The 17503-nt window shown below is 32.6% G+C and overlaps 1 protein-coding gene across 3 annotated transcripts in view; it reads left to right on the top strand.

Moving 5' to 3' along the window:
* Window positions 1–17242, top strand: part of BMT2 (base methyltransferase of 25S rRNA 2 homolog) — a 129603-nt gene extending 112361 nt beyond the window's left edge. For 2 of the 3 annotated variants that reach the window (XM_058528604.1, XM_058528618.1), the window contains 4 exons: window positions 935–1114; window positions 8647–8789; window positions 10760–11034; window positions 15234–17242. In XM_058528604.1, coding sequence (XP_058384587.1) covers window positions 935–1114; window positions 8647–8789; window positions 10760–11034; window positions 15234–15781 — 1146 coding nt within the window. In that variant the 3' untranslated portion in view covers window positions 15782–17242. The remainder of the gene's footprint in view (window positions 1–934; window positions 1115–8646; window positions 8790–10759; window positions 11035–15233) is intronic. The other variant, XM_058528609.1, reaches the window with a different exon arrangement.
* The last annotated feature ends 261 nt before the right edge of the window (window positions 17243–17503 follow it).

The following is a 17503-nucleotide window of genomic DNA, read 5'->3' as shown; positions in this document are numbered from 1 at the left end:
CCCTAATGATTAACTATGTAAAGTATGTTTTCATGTGCTTACTTGTCACCTGTATGTCTTCTTTGGTGAAGTACCTGTTCAGATCGCTTGACAATTTTTAAAATTGGGTTGGTTATTTTCTTATTATTGAGTTCTTTATATATTCTACATATAAGTCCTTTTTCAGATATATGACTTGCAAATGTTTTCTCCCAGTGTGTGGCTTGTCTTTTCATTCTTTTATTGTGTTTTTTGAAGAGTAGAAGTTCTTAATTTTGCTATAGTCCAGTTTTCCAATTTTTTTCTTTTATGAATCATCTTTTAATGTCATATCTAAGAAATCTTTGCCTGACCTCGTTTGAGTAGAATCTTTGGCTGACCCCACATGTATAGCTTCTTTTTTGTTTTTCATTAGTTTTACTGAGTTTAATAACATTTTAGAATGTGTCAGTAGTATCACTCCAAGTCATTTATATTAGAAAGCTGGAATTTTACCATTAACTTGTGTTTTGTTCATAATCTCATTCCAACTTTAAAATGCAACATTACATCTGTTATCTCCTGCAGTTTGTATTATGTTTATTGAATGTGTTATTTGCTTTTCTCTTTTTTACTTTTTTCCTTAAATATAAAGTCAGTAAGAAAGACTTACACAATACCATAGCATTTGGTGCTAGTTTTATTGCTCGACTATAGGCTTTTCTGAAATTATGATAATTGATAATTCACATAAGGATAAAAAGGAAAGAAAGTGTCCAGATACCCAAAGAAGCATACCCCATGGCTCACTCTTATGTTGAGAGATTCTCTCTGAAATCTTTCACGTGAGATTTGATATGCCTTTCTTTGCCAACCGTGGTCATTTGCAGATTCCATGGAGGTTTGATGCAACTTTTTGTAGAAACCCTTTTGCCGCAAACCAGAAAAACCACAATCACAGTTGATTTCTCCATAGGGGAAGCAGTGGCAACTACTGGGTATGACAGATGTAACAAGATCAGCCTCACATCAACGAAGGGTTGGAATCCACAGATGCAGCACAGTTTCATTTCTAGCAAGATGGCAGGATCAGCCATATTACTTCGCTTGGCATGGGGGGCAGGGAGTTTTCAAATCTGCTGCCAAAACTAGAAACGTACGTTTCATAATTTTTTGTTTTGTTTCATTTCTGTTCCTAAAGTTTTGAGCTATTTTAGTCTAGATGAGAGGGGGGACACTACCTCTTTTTAACTTGAAGAAGGTATACTTTTAATTTGGTGTTTTATCACTTCTGCCAGAACACTATGAAACAGGAGTAGATGCCTTTTTTTCTAAAACACCAATAACAGTGGTCTGAGTATTGTTTTATTCATGAAGTAAGAACATGATATTTCTTTTTTCCCCCAACTGATTTTCTAGCTTTTAAAAATTTTAATGACTGGAGATAATTTTTTCCATTTTAATAATAATGGCAAGACTTACCATTTATTAACTGTTTTCTGTGTGCTATCCACCATTCTATGTACTTCATGTGTGTTAATTTATATGATTCTCTATGACACTCTGGGATAGGTACCATTATTATTCCCATTTTATGGATAAGAAACATGCTTGAGAGATTAGGAAACTTGCTTACGGTTACATAGTTGGTGTGAATCTAGGCGATCCGCCTTCACAGCCTTTACTTTTAACCACTCTGCTTAGTTCCATATATTTTTAGAGTTGGAAATAAGCATAAAGGTTATTTAATGTAACCTCTCTATTTTGCCCATGAGGAAGAAGTAAGATTCAGTACAGTACCCAGGTTTGATTCCCGTACCAATGTTGTTTCACTTTCATCAGGATTGTGGTCTAAAAAATTTTTATTTTTGCTCTCTTTTTTGAGGCTACTCAAAAAAAAAATTTTAAATGCATTTGCTAGGCCTTAACTCTACGTAAGATCTCCTAAATAGCAATAGTCATATGATGAAAAAGTAATAGTCATTTGGATTTACTCATAATGATCTCATTTCAATTTAAAAATGCTTCATCGAGATGCTGGTCCCGTGGTGTAGCAGTTAAGTGCACGTGCTCTGCTGCTGGCAGCCCGGGTTCGGATCCTGGGTGCGCACCGACGCACCGCTTGTCAGGCCATGCTGTGGCGGCGTCCCACATAAGGTGGAGGAAGATCGGCATGGATGTTAGCTCAGGGCCAGTCTTCCTCAGCAAAAAGAGGAGGATTGGCATGGATGTTAGCTCAGGGCTGATCTTTCTCACAACAACAACAACAAAATGCTTCATTGCAAAATTACAGCTACCATTTTTTGTGCTAAACATAGTTCACACATTTCTAATCTATAGAATAAGCTCATAAAATATTATCCACCTTTTATAGATTCAGACTCAAAGGTTAATTAATTTATTCACATACACACAGATGGTAAGTGACTGAGCTAAGAATGAACCAAAGTCTACCTTCAAGCTTGAGTCCTTTCCACTACACCCTATTGCCTGTAGTGGACATAAAGAAATCACTTGACTTTAAAACTGTAGCTTTTCTGAGCCAGCCCTGATGGCCTAGTGGTTCAAGTTCAGCACTCTGACCACTCCGGCTGCCCAGGTTTGTTTCCAGGTCGCGGAACCACAGCACCCATCTGTCAGTTGCCATGCTATGGTGGTGGCTCACAGAAGAACTAGAAGGACTTGCAACTAGAATATACAACTGTGTACTGGGGCTTTGGGGATGGGGCAAAAAAAAAAGAGGAAGATTGGCAACAGATGTTAGCTCAGGGCGAATCTTTCCCTGCAAAAAAAACAAAAAAACTGTATCTTTCCTAATGGTCTTAAGTTTCCTGAACTAAGAAAAGTTTTGGAAGTTGCCTGTGGTTTCTTAAATCTGGATTTCTCACATCAAAGAGCATAATACTTCGATTTATATGTTGCTCTGTAACATACATTTATATATTCCGTTTCTTAGTTGGGCTTCATTTCTTTAGACTTCTATGTATAATATTTCCCAAATCTGGCTTACTTGAGGAGACTTATAGAAAAATACTTCTAAACAAACAATAATTATATCTCTTAATTAAATGCCAGATTTTTTTTTAAATGAAATTCTGACATTGGTATCTGTATGTTGCATAACGAGATTTTTTTCTTATTACCTGAGAAATTTTAGAATATGAAAGTGTTGAATATTTTGTCTATGACTTGAAAGCCCAGCTGAATAGAGAACTAATAGCTAGTAAGTATGCCAAGGGTATTACTTATAGTTGTTTACTGGTCTGCTGTTATGTTCAGTTTATATCTGCTTTGAAATTTGAATCATGTCTTAAAGTTTGATAGTGAGCTTAGGAAGATTTCTAGAAGCAAAGTAAGAAAAGTACCTACGCTTACTGGTTTTGATCAAGTTGATCTTATTTGTTACAGGGAGTTGTTTAAAGTGGAAGGAGTACTCCAAAGTGACAAATGACTTTTAGGTTGAAGCTATAGAATAAAGGTTTGCATGCCAATAAAATTGAAGCTTTTTGAAAGTGGCAAGTCGATAAAACATTCTAAATTTATTTTGGCTCCCCCTGGACATATTTGCCATCTCTTCAGTTAAGATTGCGAATTTTTTGTATTGCCAAACTGTTCGCTTTTATTTGTGTGTGTTATCTTGATAGTATATTTAATATTGTTTTCTAAGCTTGCTTACTCAAAATAACCTAATAGGAGTATTTAATGATTTTTTCCAGATGAATTAGCTTTTTAAAAATTAATGGCAACATAAAATTCTCAATTTTTTACTAACATTATAAAAAACAAGTAATAACAGATCATCAGTTGCCTATGAATTATGATCAGTAAACCTCTGAATATCTGCTTATTTAGTCCTATTGTATTAAATATCATCAGTGTTGTATACCTGATATGAGGATATTGAATAACATCACTATCAATTAACATTTTAATTGAAATTTTAAATTATTTAATTAGGCTTCTCACTTGCCGTCTACAAATTGGCGATTGAACTTTATCATTTGTGTAGTTCACTGCTAGATTATAAACTGTTTAGTATTTTTTTTCTAATGGTAGAAATGATATTTTAACTGCACAGTAAAAACCTTAGTCATAGTAGCTTTATATAATTCTTTAATGTAATGTAGAAGTAGTCAGTAATATTTGGTATTCTATACACATGAATATTTAAAGGCCAGTCTTGACATTTGAGATATTAAATAAATAGGGCCAACCTTCAAATAAATATTTCTAGGCCTGCTTTCAGGAATGGAAATTTTCATTTTCTTTTCTGTAGGAAATAGGAAAAATTGGTAGATAGAAAATTAATAAGCAGTCTTAACTAAAGAAAAATAGTTTGACTAAACAAAATGAAAAGTGAACTTTTTTGATGGTACAACATTCTAGTCTTTTACCATTTACATGTCAAAATTTGATTCCCCATTCTCAGTAGAATATCAAGTTCCTTAATGTTTATTTATGAATTTTTTAATATGTATATGTATATAAATTTTTTTTCCCTCTATGTCATAAAATTTCCTGGTAACTCTTGGTACAGAAAGTTTATTTACTCACCTGAACTTCTCATTCTTCTAAAAACCATCCATTTAGGATTAACGTGCAGGGATTTTTCTTTTTTAAAGAGGATGCTATTGCCTTGTAATTCTATTTTTTAAAATACCTATAATTATGTCTGTATAGCAAAATAAATAAATAAATAGGCCTGTAAGATTATTGAGTAGACCAGTTTTATTCGGCCAGAACATTTTTTTTTAACGTATGCCTTTAGGTAGCAATGCTGCACCTTCCTTTAGAATCCTTACCACTACTTATTACTTCTATAGCTGCTTCACTTATCTGGTTTTCTGGCCCCTGAAGGCATTTGAGTTTGTGACCCTTGCTATAAATTATAACATAGTGAATTATTTTCATTCCTGTATTGCTGTCTTGATCAGAAAAGTGCTAGTTATGTAAAGTTAAAGGTAGAAATAATAAAGTTGTCATATATTGATCATGGTATTTAATAATTCTTTTAGTAATTCTTTTATATGAATGGCTGACATAATTTGAAAGTAATCCTTTTGTGTGAATAGGGGTTTAATTGATTAAAGCATTATCTATTTTAAAGGAGCAACATATTCAATAGAAGTATAGAAATTGAAAAGAAAGTAATGAAATTATCAGTATTTGTAGGCAAGATGATTATCCAGCAAACCTAAGAGTTAACCAAAAAACCAATTGAAAATGCTGTAACAATAGTTGTGAGAATTATGCTGCATCTTTAAAATTGTAAACTATATCTAAAGGTTGATAAAAGGTTGATTTTGCTCACTGATACAGTTATCATTAACCCAACCAGTATAAAAACTGTAAAGTCTCTTGGACTTATATGACATAAGTTGTATAAGAAGAAATAAAAGGTGTTTATAGTGGAATTATATTTTTTAATACCATTTAGGTAGCAAGTGGTATGTAAATATACGAAAAAATCAATATCCTGGACGTCAATAATCAGAAAATGTAATGGAAATTATTCTATTTATAGAACAACAAACATAAAATGTCTAGAAATAAAGTTTAAAAGAAACTTATGGAATTTTTATAAAGAAATACTGTAAAACTGGGGCTGGCCCGGTGACATAGTGGTTAAGTTCGCACACTCTGCTTTGGTGGCCCGGGGTTTGCAGGTTGGGATCCCAGATGCGGACTGACACACTACTCTGCAAGCCATGCTGTGGCGGCATCCCATATACAAAATGAAGGAAGATGGGCACAGATATTAGCTCAGAGCTAATCTTCCTCAGCAAAAAGAGGAGGATTGGCAGTGGATGTTAGCTCAGAGCCAGTCTTCCTCACAAAAAAAAAAAAAAAAAGAGAAGAAATACTATAAAACTCCACTGAAGATTATAAAAGAAGACTTGAATAAATTGAAAAACATACCATACCTCTGGGATAGGAAGACTCAACACTGTGCCCTGTGACCATTTGTTAGTATAGAGGAAATAGTTTTCAAATGTGCACTTTTGGTGCTGAAAGAGGAGCAAAAATCAAAGTCCAGAGCTTCAGAAGTGGGATCTCCAGTAAATTACCTCCCATTTTAAGATGACACGTTGAAGGAAAAGGATGGAGTCACGTATATTAAACTCCTCTCGTAAACTTGCATGCTGACCTTGTGTTCTATTAGTGATCCAACTTAGATTAAGTGGTCAAACCTGGATTAAGGTATGTAGACTAGTAATGCCCCAATTCCCTGGAAGAAATAAACAAAAATCCTCTTAGAGAAAGTATCACCCTACGCCTGAAATTAGTTATATAATATATATATATATATGTTTACATAGTGTTCTGCTGATAAATATAACCGGATACACACACATGCACGCACACACATGTACAGCATCAAGAACAAGAAGCAGCAGGACCAACAGAAGGAGACAGTCCAAAAAGTCTGGGGATAACCATCATACTTAACTAAATCGAAAAAAATAAAAGCAGAGATAGTACATAATGGTAGGAAGTTGGAAATTATAAAAAAGTGACAAGCCGGATTTGAAAAAGAACTGAAGTTTTCGAATCAGAAAATAAAATACCTGAAATTAATGATGTGCAAGCTTAACAGATTAGACAAAGCTGAAGTGAGCATTAGAGAACTGGAGGATATAGTTCAGAAGAAGCTATGCAAGAAGGAGCACAGAAGGGAAAAAATAGGGAAAATACAGAAGAAAAGGGTAAGACTCAAAGGGGATACAGTGAGAAGATCTCATCTGTGTTTTATTGGAGTCCCAGAAAAAAGGAAATAAACGCCAAAGGAAATATTTGAAAGGGTAGACAGACTAATGGAACAGAAGAGAGTACAAAAATGGATCCCAGAATACTTGCTTTATGACAAAGATGGTACTGTAATGTGGAATGTTTGAAACTTTCAGTAATAGGTAATTGGACAATTGGGTGTTCATATAGAAAAAATGTAATTGGATCATTATCATAAACAAAAATCAATGTCATTTGGATTATAGACCTAAATGTAAAGGGCAAAACAATAAAGCCTTTAGAGGATAGTGTAAAATATCTTCTTGACCTTTGTGTGGATGAAGATTTCTTTAATAAGACATGAAATGACTGCAATTAAGAACTTAGATTAAGCAAAAAAACAGCATTAAGGGAGTCACAGAGGAGGAAACATATTTGCAGTACAACGGACAAAAGACTTTTATCTGAAATATATGGAGAGCAAAACAAAGCTGTAAATCAATAATAACAAGGCAGCCCCGTGGAAAAGTGAGCAGAATATCTAATACTTCCCCCAAGTTGAAACCCAAATGATCAAAGGTATTTAACATAATTAATAATCAGAGAACTCAATACTCTGGTTTTGTTTATCATAGTTAATTAAAAGGAATCTAGATAGCAGTGACAGAATCAGCTAGTTTTTTTTAAATACATATGCTAGCATGCCATTTGGACTTTACAAATGATTTAGAGTTATGTTAATAGGCTTACAATATATTAAAAAGTTTACAGAACATTATATTATCATCCTATTTTGGTAAAAAAACATAAGTATATATTTGTGAATATATATTGCATGAAATCTGGAAATATTTCAAAAAATTAGTAACTATGTATGGATGATGGTACTTGGAATGATTTTGTTCACATCTTTTTTACTTGTGTTTTCTAATGTTTCTAAATTGAGCATGTACTGTATTATTTATATAATTGATAACATAGAATGTACCAAAAATAGGGCATTATATCCATTTTTCATTGTGGGAGTCAATTGCTATTTTTTATTTAAATTCTGATCAAATGAACCTCTTAGTGTTAGAAAAATGTGTGTTCATGCCCATAGGCACATGACTGTGTAGTATGTGCGGTAGCAACACAGAAAGAATGTAGCATAGTACCAGTATTGTGAAGGTATAGATCAGGACTGAGTAACTATCTTCCTTCCATTTTCTTTTCACTTAAAATGTCCTTTAATTGTTTTCTGGGTTTTTTTAATCGCAGTTACTACCTAATCTTGCCTACTTCTTTTAATATTTTTTTCCTCCCTTTTTCCTTCCATTCTGCTTTTAGGATGCTTAAATGTCTTTTTTTTTTTTTTTCTTTTTTACAGCTTTGAATTTAGTCTACAGAGTCTGGAGCTTTTCAAAGGAAAGCTGTATTATAAGTTTAGTTAAATATAAGAATGGAATTCATTTTGATAGCTTTAGGATCTTAAATTTTCTTTAAGATTTTGTTCTTTTAATTTCCAGACTTTTCAGAGGAAAAAAAAAAGAGTCCTTTCTAAAGTACCCTTTCTGATAAAGTAAATGAGTGTGTTATTGAAAAATAATTTAGGGCTGTGGTTTTGACAGGAAAGGATTTGTTTTCTGGCTTTTTCTCTGTCATATCAAGAGTGGTTATGTTTTGTTTTTTAGTTTGGGTGGGATGTTATTTAACATTTTAAAAAAATATGATGTGCTGTATTTGTTTTGCCATGACTTCTAAGAAGTTTAGAGATACATTTAGGATTTATTGCTTATCCATATATAGCTGTCTGTTTCGACTTATAATTGTTTTTAGATAATTGTTCTTTTTATCCTTTTTGAAAGTAGGGGCAAAAAATGTGAATAAATATGTGTGTATGAAAATGTATAGACGTATGCACACACATAAGTGCAATCATACACAATATGTAAACATGCTGTTTTAAATTTCTTTTAGCCAACAAATGGAATCTTCTTGAGCATGTTTCTAATTGTTTTGCCATTGGAATCCATGGCTCATGGGCTCTTCCATGAATTGGGTAATTGTTTAGGAGGAACATCTGTTGGATATGCTATTGTGATTCCCACCAACTTCTGCAGGTACAGTAATCCAATATAATTAGTAATAACTACTTGACTCTAACATTTTCCTAATATTTGTATGACTATAAATATAAAATATAGTAGCTCACTTTTTCAAAACTCTTAATATTTTCAAAATATAATACTCTTTCATTTTTTTTTTCATTTACCCCAAGTGTTTAAAAACCTTTACTCTGAATAATAATCTTCAGGGTTTGGGTTTGATTTAAATATATTTTTGATAAATGTGATTAGTTTGTATTTTAGCTAGAAATCAGAAAATATGAATGAATTTTCTAAGGAAAAGTCCTATCCTTTCTTTAGAAAGGGATGTCTTGTTTAAGAAAATGTCCCCTGAAACAACATGGTGAAATATAATAGAATGTACAATGGACCGCAGAGTCCTAAATTCTAGATCTGTGTTACCTTAGGCAAATCATAACTTCTCTGAACCTCAGTGTCGTTATGTAAAATGGAAATGACAATACCTATTCTGCCCATCTCAGAGGAGTATTATGAAGAGCTAATGAGAATATGAATGTAAAAACACTCTGCCCACTGGAAAATGTCATACAAATACCAGAAATTCAAAAGATTGGCAATGAATGTTATATATATATTTGTTTGATTGCAGTTTTATTCCAAAATAATTTTTGGCCCCAAATGTGTGGCAGATCTGTTTGAACTGTAAATATTGCCACATTTTAATTTATCTTTTATAGTTAAGTACCTTTGAAGTAGAAAAAAATTAGTTCTTTGCCATTAATGAATTCTGATGACCAAGTATTCATCATACTTTCCTTGGAGGTAGGGAGGGGACGACTTGAAATCAAAAAGTTTTTATCTGATTTCAGATATTTGACATATAAACCCCAAATAGACTATTTGTAGTAAATATTTTCCTCCATGTTAAAGACTTGATAAAAAGTTGAAGAGTCTCGTGAGAAGTAGAAGAAACAGATTTAGAGGGTCCCGTGAAGTGAGATGTAACAACTCTGCAGAAAGAATATGGAGAAATAGTAATTTGTACAGTTAGGTTTTTATTTCATTACAATTTTTATTTATGCATTGCTTATTCTTTTACATTTTTGTGATTGTTAAATGTTACAAAAATGGAACAAAATGTTTTATTCTTTTAATGAAAACTAGAGTGTTATCAGAATAGCATTGATAATATATGAAGCAAAATGTAAAGTTTTCAAAATTCCTGATATGAAATTTTTTTTCTGGATAGGAGTGATGATTCTTTTTCTCCCTCAATATTGATAGTATTTTGATTCTGCTAGTTGTAAGACTTGGTTTACCATCTTTACTAAAGTAGCATTTCACTTTGTTCCAGGATCAGAGATCTGAGTCTTCAATTAGAAGTCAGTAGTATAAGGCAATGGACCTAAATTTTAGTAATTCTTTTAAAATGCCATTTACTAATAATTCATTTCTTCTATAATTTATGTACCTTAGGTTAGTAAAACTTGAACACAACTTTATAAAGACTGTCTTTTTCAATACAGAAAGTAAATATGTAATTTAAAATATTGCTTTCATATTTTGTTAAGATTTTATTTCTTAAGAAAAAAAGATTCTTTCATTATAGTCGCACCCTGGTGTTCTTGTAACACTTTTGTGGTAAAATTAGTATAATCTTGCTTTTAACAAGTCTTGTCCAGTATCTGTCATTTGGTAAGAAGTTGTGAATAAAGAATGAAGAGTAGTACTGTTTACATTTGGAGTTATTATTCTCCCAGCTTTTGGTTTGGTTATTGTTCTATTGATAAGAAATATAATTTTTAGAAACTAGGCTTTGATTTTCCAAGCTTAATTCTTAGCACTGTAGGAATTTTAGAAAAGATGATTTAAAAAAATTCCTACCATTTAGTTAGCAGCAACTATTATGATTCTTAGATAATTAATTATAAATAAAGGATATAAATATGACATAGAATGAATACTTCGTAGCATCAAAATAATATTTTTTTCTCCTTCTTCAGTCCTGATGGTCAGCCAACACTTCTTCCACCAGAACATGTACAAGAGTTAAATTTGAGGTCTACTGGCATGCTCAATGCTATCCAGAGATTTTTTGCGTATCATATGATTGAGACCTATGGATGTGACTATTCCACGAGTGGACTGTCTTTTGATACTCTACATTCCAAACTGAAAGCTTTCCTTGAACTTCGGACTGTGGATGGACCTAGACACGATACATATGTTTTGTATTACAGTGGGCACACCCATGGTACAGGAGAGTGGGCTCTTGCAGGTAAATTCAGCTCTGGCAGTTTCACTATGATGAAGATACACCAGTTTGTGGAAATCTATCCTTCACATTGGAAACGTTAAAGTTCCAGAATTCTCAATTTTCCACTTCACAGTTTACAAAGTATACATATGACTGTTTTGTTTTTCTTTTCTGTAGTATACCTGTTCAGCATAATTCTAGTAATCTCTAAAGGTTTTGAGAATTATGTCTTATATTGATTGGAAGAAAATCTGATCTGAGACTTATAATCAGTTTCCCTTCAAAGTATTTTCAGAATTATTAAATATAGTTACATTTTTCAGAAGCTGATTAACTTATTTGACTAGTACCTCTTAAGTCTTTAAATGTTATGGATGCTGATTTCAGTAGTCCTTCACATGTACAGTTTTATTTATGTTAGAAAGCTCATCAAAATTTTAAATAGCAGGCACTGTGATATGGTGGGAGTAGCACTTAGGTCAGGAGACTTTAGTTCTGGTCCTAATTTGCCGCAACAGTGTTATTTTAGGCAAGTTACTTAACTTCTCTCAGCTTCAGTTCTCTTGTCTGTAAAATGAGGGGTAGCATTAAATCTTCCCTGCCAAAGGAGAAAGGAGATCTCTATATTACATGTAAGTTTGTTTGTTGGTCTTCCCAACTAGAATAGACACCCTGTAAGTCAAGGGCTTTGTTTTATGAATTATTTGTTCAGCACCTAAAACAGAGCTTGACACATAGTAGGGGATCCTTAAGTAACTGACAGATGGATGAAATCATTGAATGAATCATGAAAAAAAGGATAATTTTCTTATTTTTAGATTAGAAATAGTTATTTTAGGTTTAATTATACCCTACTTTTTTCCATAAGATATTTTAGATGTTTTTCACCAAGAACACATACAAATAATAAAAGTCATAAAATGTAAGTAGAAATAGATACTCAGATCAAAGAAAAATATAAACGGAAGTATTATAGAGGGACAGAAGCAGAGCTACCAATATAAGAACTTCAGAAGGAAGGAAACAAAATCAAGGTTAAGTTGGAGATGATTTTAAACCGTCATGGTCTCGCTAATTTCATGCCAGATTTATAACAGGGTTTTATCATAAAGGAAAATATTTTTTATAATTTTTTGTTTTTGCAAATAAATATTGAATAACTCAATAGCTGTCTAGAAAGAGTAAAAGCAAACCAATATTTATTGGGCACATTTGAAGCGCAGCTACTATGCTTAGTACGTTATACACATTATTAGATTTAACCTTCACTTGAAATCCTTTGAGAAAAATACTATCACCTCCATCATCTTTATTTTTCAAAGCATGAAATGAAAACTGAAAGTGGTTATATAACATGTGTTGGTCATACTACTGATAAGTGATGAAACCATGATTCAAGCCCAGATATTCCTGACTCCTTAAGTATATTTTTCCCCATTGTACCATGTTGCTACCAAAGGCAAAAACCATGAAGGTAGAGAAGTGGCATGTTCTGGTTAAGTAGATGTTTTTTGTTAGCATAGTTTACCCATTTTCAAAATATTAGAATATAGAGGGAGGTAGTCAACATTAAAACTACTTGAATATAGTTTATAAAATCATTTACTTGGCCTGTAACTTTTTAATAATTCAATGTAGAAAACAACTTTTTAACCTTATGGTTACTTTAATTCCAGGTAAAGTATAGCATTCTGTGTACTTCAGAGCACAAGAGAAAAAGTTATAGTCAATTCAAAAATTTTTATAGAAATAGGATTTCAGTCCTAAAAGCAGGGATTGATTATTGAAAACTTACTGCAATGCTTATAATAATAAACTGTCTCCCAATCAAATGGGGAAAAAAAGGCATAATTTTGGTGTTCATGCATATATCCTTAATTATTTTTAAGTATTATAAGAAAGTATTTTAAAAGTAAGCTTGTTGCGTGTATTTACATGAAGGACTTTTTACGTAATATAAACATTTTTCAAAAAGTTTGCATTTTTCTTCTTAAATCTTTTAAAATTTATTTCAGGTGTTTTTTTAAAATATGGCTTTGGATATAAATTCTAGATGTTCAGTTTACTAATATTTATATCAGCTGTTTCTTGTCCTAGGAAAGTAGACACCAAGATGAATAGTATATATATCAGTGTTCTTAAATTTTCATTTACTATGAGTTAGGAATAATTTATGAAGACTTCAAAACTCTAAAGTAGGGTTATATTTTAGGTAAATGTCTAGCAGTTATATTCTGGAATGGTATCTTTATAATATTTTTTTGAAGTATGTCACCAATAAATTGACCATTATAGAATTTCTCTATTAGAAGAAATCTTCTTCTCAAGAAGATTTGTTCCTGTATGTATAACTTTCTTTGTCAGAGACTTTATTGTAAAAAGGAGAAAACATAGCTGGCCATGGCCTTGCCTTCCCTGAGAGGGTAGGTTTTGTCCCATAATTCAGCAACTGTATACTCTTACAGCCTGAGGCACCTGGCCCACTTCGAGGTAACCCAGTTGAACCAGGCCCAGAGGCTGAGCCCTCTTTTTAGTCAGTTTCTGACTGGCCCTGGCCTGCCCAAAGTACAGCCCTCGAAGGCTAATCCTACCTCAGAAATAGTATTGAACCACCCCTTCTCTGAAGAAAATGCTTCTAAAGGATTGTCTCTCTTTCTCTCCTGTGTTGTCATTTTGATAGTTTAGCAAAGAGGATGGTTGCTCTTGGTAGAAATGTATTTTCTAAAGTTACGTTGTTGAATCTTGTGCTAGTAAATTGTAGCATGTTAAAACTTTTTTCTAATTATAAAAGTAACATATGCTCATATTTCTTTTTATCATTTATATAACTTTCTATAACTAATTTACTAATAATTTATATAACTTTTATACTTTTATACAATTTTTTCTTTGTTGAATTTTGGAAAAGATAGAAAAGTATAACAGAAACCACGTGAAAGCCAAACACCCAACAAAAACCATTGGTGTTATTTTTGTAGATACACTTCTATGTCATGCCTTTCTCCTAATATTATAGACATTTTCTTATCATTTAAAAATTTCTTTATAAATACTTTATTATAAAGTTCTCTCATAAGGTTATACCATAATTTATTTCCATTCTGCCCTGTTGGTTGTTTCAGATTTTACACCATCTTAGATAGTAGTGTGAAGGTCTTTACCTGTAGTTTTTTGCCCCCATTTCTGCTCTTTTCTTAGGATAAATTCCTAGAATTGGAATGATTATATGAGTGTACCATTGAGACAGAGCCAGGACTATGGTAGCAATTACCTTAGGCACAAAATTTAAGAGGGTGCCAAGAATTAAATAATCAAGATAATATTTTAATGTAAGATATTTAAAAATCAAAATTAATGCAAAAAACTATCCACAATGAACCAGATGTAAAACCGATTAGCTGTAGGACAGGTTTCTAGGTCAGAAATTTATTTACCTTAGACCTTTCTGGGCATGTATATTTTTAATCCTTAGTTGTTTTTCATGTATAAAACTGATTTAAAAATAAATCCATTCTAAACTTGTTCTTGGTACAGTGTTTGGTAAAGTGTTTCTTTTTCATTTAGTAGGTACCTACGTATGAGGATGAGGTAACATTATCAGTGGTGTAGAAGAGGGGTCGGCAAACTTTTTCTGTAAAAAAACAGGTATTTTCGGCTTTGTGGGCCATAAGGTCCCTGTTGCAACTACTCAGCTCTGCTGTTGTAGTTGAAAAGCAGCCATAGACAGAATGTAAATGCATATTATTTATGGAAACGATTATTTGAAATTTAAATTCCTCTAATTTTCCCATGTCATAAAATATTGCTCTTTTGATTTTTTTCAACCATGTAAAAAGGTGAAGTCAGTTCTTAGCTCTCAGGCCATGCAAAAACAAGTAGCAGGCTGAATTTGTCCCACGAACCATGTTTGTTGCCCTTGATGTAGAATATTAGCTTTCATTTGTGGTTTTAATTTTTTTTCACCAAATTTAACTTTATAAAAATCTATTTTCTTAATTTAGTATAGCAGATGTAACAAGGATGATTGGTATTTTTTTTTTTACCTGAAGTTGAAAGTCTGTTTTTAAAAAAAATCTTCTGAATACTTTGAAAGGAAGGCTCTATCTATTTTTCCACTTACATATTTAATTCCAATAATTTAAAGAAAATACACTTAAAAGAGTATTCTTAATGAGAGGCTTCAGGAATTATTATGCTACTGAATTTTCTTTTGTTCACAGGTGGAGACATACTACGCTTTGACACACTTCTGGAATGGTGGAGAGAAAAGAATGGTTCCTTCTGTTCCCGACTTATTATCGTATTAGACAGTGAGAATTCAACCCCTTGGGTAAAAGAAGTGAGAAAAATCAATGACCAGTATATTGCAGTGCAAGGAGCAGAAATGACAAAGACAGTAGATATCGAAGAAGCTGACCCACCACAGCTGGGGGACTTTACAAAAGACTGGGTAGAATATAACTGCAACCCTAGCAATAACGTCTGCTGGACTGAAAAGGGACGCACAGTGAAAGCAATATATGGTGTGTCAAAACGGTGGAGTGATTATACTTTGCATTTGCCAACGGGAAGCGATGTGGCCAAGCACTGGATGTTCCACTTTCCTCGTATTACATATCCACTAGTGCATTTGGCAAATTGGTTGTGTGGTCTGAACCTTTTTTGGATCTGCAAGACTTGTTTTAGGTGCTTGAAAAGATTAAAAATGAGTTGGTTTCTTCCTACTGTGCTGGACACAGGACAAGGCTTCAAACTTGTCAAATCTTAATTTGGAGCACCCAAAGTGGAATATTACTGAGAGTTCATACTACCAGTTGTCACTAACTTGCCATTTTTTTGTATATTTTTATTTGTGACAAGTATCTTGCTACTTCTGTAGCTGCTCTCACTTTGTCTTTTCTCAAAGTAATTATGGTTTATGTAAGGTGTTGAGAATGAGCATTATTTTATAAAAGTATGTAAGGAGTCATAAATTCTGACTCTGTAAATGCATAAGAGATGTAAAAAATAACAGTGCACTTTGAGGAATGTTTGCATATGCCTCTGATTAGAAACAAAACATTTGTCTATGCTCTGCAGTGGCCAATGAAGAATTACTAATGCCTTATTTTCTAGGCATAGATTAGAGAATGTAGACCAGACAATTTGTTTACTAGTACAAGAAGACTACCAGTTTGCTTACAGAAGATTATTTTTTGTGAACAGTAGGTTTGAGTCCAAGACCATTTGAAGAATTACAAACTCTTTCTTAGAAAAGGAAAAAAGAAGTCTGCTCGAAATGAATGCAAAATTTGCTTATAGTCCATCACATTCAGATGTCTTGGTTGTCACTTGTTACCAGTATAGCAGAGACGCCCAAACCACTGTTTTAGATCAAAACATTCTTCATGTAGGTAACTGTAAGAGGCTAGAGCCTACAAGTTGCTCCTTCTTGCATTGTTGGGGTCTCTGAAAGCACTGGCAATTTTAAGAGTCTTTCTCAGGGTAAGTTAATGTTTTCGTAATGAACAATATTTTCAGCTAAAAATTCCTTCCAAATAAATTATCTTCCCTTTCAAAAAGTAATCTTATAAAAGAAATTTAGCAGTTTCTCATTGATTGAGGCTATTTTCAGTATTCAGAAATGATTTTGATCTCTATAGAATTAATGGTCTGCATGAAAATTATTTTTCAAATCCCCTTTAGTGGCAACATTTTTTTTCTATTGAAAGTCAAAGGATTGGAAACAGGTCATTTTTCTTCTTGTATACGTGTAATGTGTTATGTGAAAAAGTATTCATATTGGCAATTTTAGTTAAGCATTATGGTATGGTTGTAATTTTTAAAACTTAATTCAGTGTTTTGTATGATTAAAGCAGGCACTGATCAGGGTATCTCCTAAGAGGTAATTTACCTCCTATTCCCTCCCAATAATCCTTACATTCTGAGTTTTCATCTCTGAGAAATAACAAGAGGGAATAGAATTCAGTTGGGGGATAGTCTAATCTTTGTCGTTTAAATGGTGTGACTTCTCACATTGAAGCCATTTTTCCAGCCTCAGAGAGAGGAAATAATGCCTCTACCATTTTCTACCTGGTGACTTGAAAATTGAAGTTTTAGTTAGGAAGAAGTCACTTAGTGTCAGGGAACTTGTATACCACTATCTATGCACCGTTGTTATAGTCTGATTATTTCTGTGTTTTGAATATGATTTTCCTAATTCTTTGAATAAAGTTTTGTTAAAAATTAATTTTCATGTAATGTGCAAATAAATTATTGAATATTTTAGTATATTAAAAGTGATAGTCATAAAAAATGCCCACATATAAGAGTTCACGATTGGTAGCAGGTTGATTTTAACATTTCCAATATTTGGTTACATATTTATATCAAGATCATCCAAATGAAACAGTATAGTGTTTCATTACTATTCAGAAGTAGTATAACAGAAAAGCCAAGTGTTAAAATTATAAGCTTTTATAGCTGCAAAAAACAGTTGAATTAATTTTAA

This window comes from Diceros bicornis, chromosome 3 (assembly GCF_020826845.1).
Source record: "Diceros bicornis minor isolate mBicDic1 chromosome 3, mDicBic1.mat.cur, whole genome shotgun sequence".
NCBI classification, from domain to species: domain Eukaryota; kingdom Metazoa; phylum Chordata; class Mammalia; order Perissodactyla; family Rhinocerotidae; genus Diceros; species Diceros bicornis.
This window is presented reverse-complemented; position numbering and strand designations above follow the sequence as displayed.